Source organism: Bipolaris sorokiniana (genome assembly GCF_000338995.1).
Source record: "Bipolaris sorokiniana ND90Pr unplaced genomic scaffold COCSAscaffold_41, whole genome shotgun sequence".
In the NCBI taxonomy this organism is placed as follows: domain Eukaryota; kingdom Fungi; phylum Ascomycota; class Dothideomycetes; order Pleosporales; family Pleosporaceae; genus Bipolaris; species Bipolaris sorokiniana.
In genome coordinates, this window is record NW_006911935.1 from 1 (window position 1) to 6,299 (window position 6,299).

A 6,299-nucleotide genomic window follows, 5' to 3' on the forward strand; every position below is an offset into this window, starting at 1 on the left:
AAGCTCCTTTAAAGAGCTAGCCAGGCAGAAGAGTGAGAAAGTATAGGGAGAAAGCAAGAGAAAAGAAGACTAGCTACGGAGCTATCTTTAACCTAAGCTGAAAAACCAACTAGTAATCCCAAGAGCACCAAAAGAGAGATTTCAAGCTCTTTCTATTCTCTTAAGATAGGGCACGGATACTTCAATGCTTATCTAAAGAGAGTAAAAAGAAGAGAAACAGAACTCTGTAAATGCGGAAGACCACAAACAGCAGAGCACCTACTTCTATACTGCGGTTTCTATAGCGCAGAGAGAAACTAACTTAAAAAGACTCTAGGCTAGAAAGTACTTAAACTCCCACTCTTACTCCACACTACGAGCGGTATAGAAGCTACTCTAGCTTTTATTACTAGCACGAAGATAGGAACAAGAAAGTGGCATGTAGGCCAAGAAGGCTAGAAAGAAGAAAAATAAGAAAAATAAGAAGAAAAGAAGAAAAACAAAGAACAACGAATTTGATTTTACTAGCACTATTTCCTATCCCCTAAGAGAGCTCGCTAGAAGGCAGCCTAGCTGCTCTATATCTCTCCCTGTTACCAAACTGCTCTTTAGCACCAGGCGTCTAGAAAGCTAGTACTAGCTTAACTAGACAAAGGCCGAAGCACCATAGTCACGCAATACAGCACAACGTACCAAATTGTAACTAGTTAGATAGAACGGCCTTTGGCCAAAGTCCTACATAGCCAACGGCTGATACAGGACTATAATGGAATAATAATAATAATAATAATAATAATATATATCTTTTCAATTACAACCGCCCGGCGAATTAGTTTCTTGTTATGAACTCCTCTCACTGGGGCGCCCCAACCATTAACTTCTGTGGATTGTTGCCTGGAGACGCTAAGGCCCTTTTGTGCAGACGTCTTACCATTAGGTCATATTTCCGGGATGTTTTTGGATGAGAGGCTTGCGAGATGATGGATATATGTAGAGTAAGGGTAGGTGGGGTAATGTAGATGAGGAGGTGTGTTTAGGTTGGTAATATTGAGTGAGCTATCTAGCACGTTACATTAACAACGTTCAGATAATACCACATTGCTTTATCGATGGATGTGAATCAACTATTCAACAATAGTTTGTTATGTGTCTATTTTTCTACATTTCTCAAAAGACCTCAGCTCTTCCATCAGAAGACCACTCCGGGAGTCCTTTTGTACTCTCGTGCTCTTCGACCGTTGTCTAACAACACCAACTTTAGCTCTGACTCCACTGTCATCGGCTCTGATGAACACAGCTTGACCAAAAGTACCATCGATCTTCATTTGCTTCTTGATCCCGGCGTCGGTGGCCAGAGTTGCCTGGTTGAGATAAGGCTCGGTGACTGCGCTGATACTTTGGGCGATCATATGCCAGCTCTCCCATATAAGGGTGTTTTTGGTGCTTGTGATAAATAGCACAAGGATTACAAGTACGGCGCCGCTGTGTATAGCTGTGGCGACTATGACTATAACGTACGATCGTGTCGCTCCGGCGGGGTTGGCTGTAGTTCGTCCATTGCCTCCAGGCACCTGGGTTGTGATAAAAAAGCTACGTAAGGCGGCTGTACTGCTCGTTGTGCCATTGGGAACTTCCGTGAAAACAGAACGCTGGTAGTCTGCAAGTACAACGCTCATCAACATGCTTTGCATTGCTTCAGCTGGAGTCCCGCCCTCTTGTAGAATTTCTAATCCAAGTCCTCCAATATTCACATATGATTGAGATCCTGCAATGTTGAAATCATCCATCAAGTGCAATGTTGGATGAATTTTTTCAGAATCATGACTTGAATCCGTGAGCATAATTATATCCTGCATGGCACCAAAAGGACGGTCTTCGTTAACCTTGTAAGAAAGTAACCAGGACCTTGGGCTCAAAGAAAAGACATTTCACTCTTCCAGAGAAAGTTTCGATGATGGAACTAGCTGCTTTCGTATATGATCATAGCGGAATTGACTTCGCTCTGTGTCATAGAAGTACATTGGCTCTTCCAGAGGCGCCCGAGAACTCACTGATATGTTGAGAACATAGGCTTGGAACTCTGGAAAACAGAGACTATAGCCTAGCTTCGTATCTCCAAAGTAGCTTACATACGACCAGTTTGAAGTCTGAGGGTCTTCTTTGAAATCGAGCCATTTGTTCCTATCATGATAACGTAGCCCCGGGGTCGTTTCATCAAAGTTTGCAAATTTAGTGGAGGGGCCTGTCCAGTTGGTCGGACGCTTTGCTCTGCTATCGGCTGTATAATCCATCAAGAGGGAGGGGGTAGATAGCGCGGGTTCGGTCCGCTTGAAGGAACTCGTAAGGAACACATTTGACTGTCCTAAATCGCAAATGCTAAGATCCCAGGCTGATGTGCGATTACCAAGAGGGTATCGGAAGTAGCTGTCCCCAAAGTTGTTTGACGGCTCACACGCAAACTCCATTGGCCCGAAGCTCTTAAAAGGAGTTTCGTTCCAGAGGGTTGATAGAAGATCGATTGGGACGGAAATATTGCCATGAAGTATGACTGGCTCGAAGTCGACGTGTGTCAGATGAGTATCCGTAATTTTTGGTCTAACGCAAATCGTGCGCGCATCGATGACGGAGGCTGGACCTTCGTAGATGTGAATGGGAGATCGAGACTGAGTATTGCTAAATGGTAAAAGAGCCCTCATCGTGGAACCTGTGTCTGAATAGCCCAGTGAACCATCAGCTGAGTTGTTTTCTATGTATTCTGCGAATACAGGCCATGGGCGCGGAACACTTTGCCAGTTGGCCGTCAGACTCCCCCTAGTGGGGAATTGGAAATGGGGAAAATATACGTGTAAGGTGCAGGCCCACTGTTCAGATTATTATCACTTGTCATGAATTATAAGAGATCGCTGACGTAGACTTACCTTGGAAGAAAGCCTGCGTTCACGTCGGCTAGCAGGATTGTTGATGTAAATTGAAGGGAAATCGTGGTAATCGATATAATGGCCGCCAATAAAAGAAGTAACCAGTTCAGCCCGTTGCGCCCGACCCTGTGGTGTGCTAATAATGCATATGGTGCAGCTGACGCCGCTCGCATCAAAGACAACGGGACTGAATCTTGTAGGGCGACTCCGGCAGTGCTCTCAAGCGCAATAGCGGCAAGCATGGATGATCCAAGGCCAGCTTGTATATTGGTTGATGTTCGAAGCACAGCAGCGGCAATGGCGAAAGATCTCGTCATCCAGCCAGAAGGAGCGATATTTTTCCAGGTCTGTTTTCCACTTGCTCTGAACCAGAGAAAGGTAATGTAGATAACGAATGCCGCAGTTCCAAAGACGCTAAGAAGCAGTAGGGTGCAAGGTAGCTTGCCGACTCTACGGAAGATCTGCATATGCTGTTAGATTCGCGTGCGTATTGGAGGAATCATACGCATACTGTCATGGGTCGCTGTAGAGACATTTCAGCCTTGTGGTAAGAGACTATAGACGCTTGGGTATCTTCAATTTTTTGCTGCTGTGCAGTATTGATCCAACTCTCGCTCGCCGCAGTGTTACTTTGGTCCTCGTGTATCTGGGTAGAAATGGTCGAATCCTCGCTCATCGCGCGAACATTCTGGCCTGTGTGTCGTTGTGAAGAGTTAATCCAATCCTCGCTTGCCACGCTGACATCCCGGTCTTCCTGTAGTTGTAAAGAATAGTTCGGTTCATCGCCAGCATGGAGAGCATCATAGCGTGATGACATACTGCGTGGAGATACGAAACGCGGATGTGAGATGATCTGAGAAGAAGAATGAATGGCGGCGTGGGCTCGACTTACTCTTAACCTACTGCATCGATAAGAAGGCGATATATATACCAAGAGGGTGAACACCGTGCCACATTTCTGCAGTGTAACAAAGACACTGCGCCTGTAGTGTTCAGTTTGCTGGTCAACAGCTGGTTGGCTGTACTGTAGATCAGTTGGATCCTGGGCGGGCGGTGCGGATTAGTGTGGGGGCGCGAAAGATAGATTGGCTATGGATAGTGAACACCAATTACAGCGTACCGATGATCTGTCGCTCCCGGAATAGCTCTAGCTTAGCAACTCTGGTCGGGTGCTGAGCTCAGTCGCGGACCGCTGTGAGCAACGTGACAAGTGCGTCTAGATCAGCGATAACATCCTTGATCGTTTGCCGTTAACTCTATATAAATTAGTATTAAGACTTCGCCAGGCGAAGTGCCACTTCTCCCAACCAAAGTACCACTTCTCCTAGCCAAAGTGCGACTTCTTCTAGCTAAAGTACTACTTCATAGCTAAATTACTACTTCTTAGCTAAGGTATAACTATTTCTAGCTAAAGTATCTCTTTCTATAGCTAAACTTCTAATTGTAAGTGGCTACACCGTGAATAGAACATATAATGATATCACGTGCCTACCTTAAAGAATACTTAGTTATAGGAACTCCTCTATACGAGCAATCTTAGAGAAAAGAGTAAAAAGTAAGAGATATTATATGATAGCTCTACTCTTCTTATAACTCTTCTTTCATACTGTAGGTTAATATAAAATCGTGTAAAAAACTCTTCGATTGAACACGTAATTTACAATAAATTTAAGTAGAAAGACTCTAGTAATTCGTATAATGAAGTAAGAGTGCTATATTAATATATTTATATTGAGTGTACATAAATAAAGCAATTACTATTTACCTTGTACAACGAAAGGTTCTAAAATTCAAGCTAGCTCTACCTCAATAATACTTTCCACAGAGTGAGGTGGTCTCCAGATGTTAAGCACCTTTAATCCCGCACTCTCCACCAGCGCCCGCCACTCAGCCTCCGTCCTCTCCTTCGCACCAAGGCACGCCATCATGGTGATATCGGACGTTGTCACACGAGCGAGCGGCTTTACAGAGCTAACCAAGCTTTCGTGAATGAGAAGCTTCGAGTATCCGGGTTCCATAGCTTCGGCAAGGTGAGAAAGGATCTGCTTCGCCTGTATGTCTTCCCAGTCGTGCAGCACGTTGTGCATGAAGTAGACACGGGCACCTTTCACGGGCTGTGGTTCGAAAAAGTCATGAGGGTGGATGGAGATGGTGTCGTCAATAGTCAACTCCTTGAGAATATCGGGCAGATCTTGGAGCACCAGACTGCCCTCAGGAATATCAGGGTGGCGCAGATGGAATTTGGTCAGGTCGTGGCCCTTGCTACCACCGACATCGACGACTAGGGGCCGGTCAGGCTTGGACTCTTTCACAAGAGTCTCAGTTGGGTAAACATCAACCCAGGGCGTCAAGTTATGCTTGGAGTGACTCTCCATGGCATCATTGAATTCCCTTGCGGCGGCAGGGTTGGCGCTAAGGGACTGGAATAGATTTTCATTTGAGCCTCTCATGAACTGCCAGTTGCAGTCGTTGGGGTTAGTAGGGATCGTGTATCCCGTCTTCTTGAGGTAGGCTGGCAATGTCCTGAACATGGGGGAATTGACGAAGCCATAAAATCCACCATAGACGTTGGCGAGGGCCTGATCCTCAGCGAGAGCGCGTACCCACGGTGTAGGCTTATATGTGTCCTCGGCGGTCTCGATGGCAAGATTCTGCCCAGAAATTTGCCGAATCATGCGTCCTGAATTGCCGTCAGAATGTTCATCATGAGTTAAGTAGAGCAGATATGTAACCTACGAATAAGCACTACATCGGCACCCGTTAACTCGGCCAGTTCCGCGCAAGTCTTCTCTCCGCCTCCGGTCTTGATCCATTTGCTGAAGACACCCGCATCAATCAACGTCTTGACGCATGCATTGGTGGCCGGGTTGACCCAACAGTGCTGCCAAACAATGTCCCACGGCTTATGTACTTTGCTTAAGGCCAGGGCCAGCGCGTCCATGGCACGGACGCGCTCTGCTTCGTTAACGAAGGAGTTCGCGTCGAGGCCCTCCAGGGCTTCAATAAGTAGGCCTGCTGATACCATGTTGGAAATGGGAATTAACTTTTGGGTAAAGATGCAGGAAGAACGGAAACGACACGCAGTCTACTATTTGACAAAGGGAAATGTTCTTATCTGGCCATATCTACCGGTTGACTGACAAAAAAAACACCAACTTCGAGTTTTTCAGAATAGGTGCAATTTTAGCGAAATATATACAAATCCATCCCAAAAAATCAATTGCACCTAGTGCCAAGTCGTGCAGCCCACGCGCTATAGAGCTAGAAGCTGGTAAAGTAGCTAATCTGAACACGTCTCACTCACGAAAACAAAAACACACAGACCATCTAGCTGCTTACTAAGAAAAGAGCTTAGTAATAAAATGCCGCCAGACAGTGATACTATTGTAGTAAATACTCAAA

The 6,299-nt window shown here is 45.8% G+C and overlaps 3 protein-coding genes across 3 annotated transcripts; all 3 read right to left on the bottom strand.

Moving 5' to 3' along the window:
• Window positions 1-1,121: 1,121 nt before the first annotated feature.
• On the bottom strand, window positions 1,122-1,766 carry COCSADRAFT_165843 (uncharacterized protein; the record flags this gene model as incomplete). Its single annotated transcript, XM_007707935.1, has 1 exon — window positions 1,122-1,766. One exon carries the CDS (start codon window positions 1,764-1,766, stop codon window positions 1,122-1,124), a length of 645 nt encoding a protein of 214 aa, XP_007706125.1.
• A 141-nt stretch (window positions 1,767-1,907) lies between these two features.
• On the bottom strand, window positions 1,908-3,714 carry COCSADRAFT_165844 (uncharacterized protein; the record flags this gene model as incomplete). The annotated part of the gene is made up of 3 exons (XM_007707936.1): window positions 1,908-2,790; window positions 2,898-3,358; window positions 3,409-3,714. The coding sequence occupies 3 exons, from the start codon at window positions 3,712-3,714 to the stop codon at window positions 1,908-1,910; spliced, it is 1,650 nt and encodes a 549-aa protein (XP_007706126.1).
• A 923-nt stretch (window positions 3,715-4,637) lies between these two features.
• COCSADRAFT_185965 (uncharacterized protein) lies at window positions 4,638-5,947 on the bottom strand. Its single transcript, XM_007707937.1, has 2 exons — window positions 5,634-5,947; window positions 4,638-5,577 (listed from the first exon to the last, which is right to left on the bottom strand). Exons 1-2 carry the CDS (start codon window positions 5,920-5,922, stop codon window positions 4,688-4,690), a joined length of 1,179 nt encoding a protein of 392 aa, XP_007706127.1. The 5' UTR covers window positions 5,923-5,947; the 3' UTR covers window positions 4,638-4,687.
• Window positions 5,948-6,299: the final 352 nt, after the last annotated feature.

What these genes read in the sequence shown, in the direction of transcription:
- COCSADRAFT_185965 (XM_007707937.1), bottom strand. Translation starts at nt 5,922, where the DNA reads ATGGTATCAGCAGGCCTACTTATTGAAGCCCTGGAGGGCCTCGACGCG. An exon ending in TGCCGATGTAGTGCTTATTC is followed by an intron (nt 5,578 to 5,633) that starts GTAGGTTACATA and finishes ACGGCAATTCAG; the next exon opens with GACGCATGATTCGGCAAATT.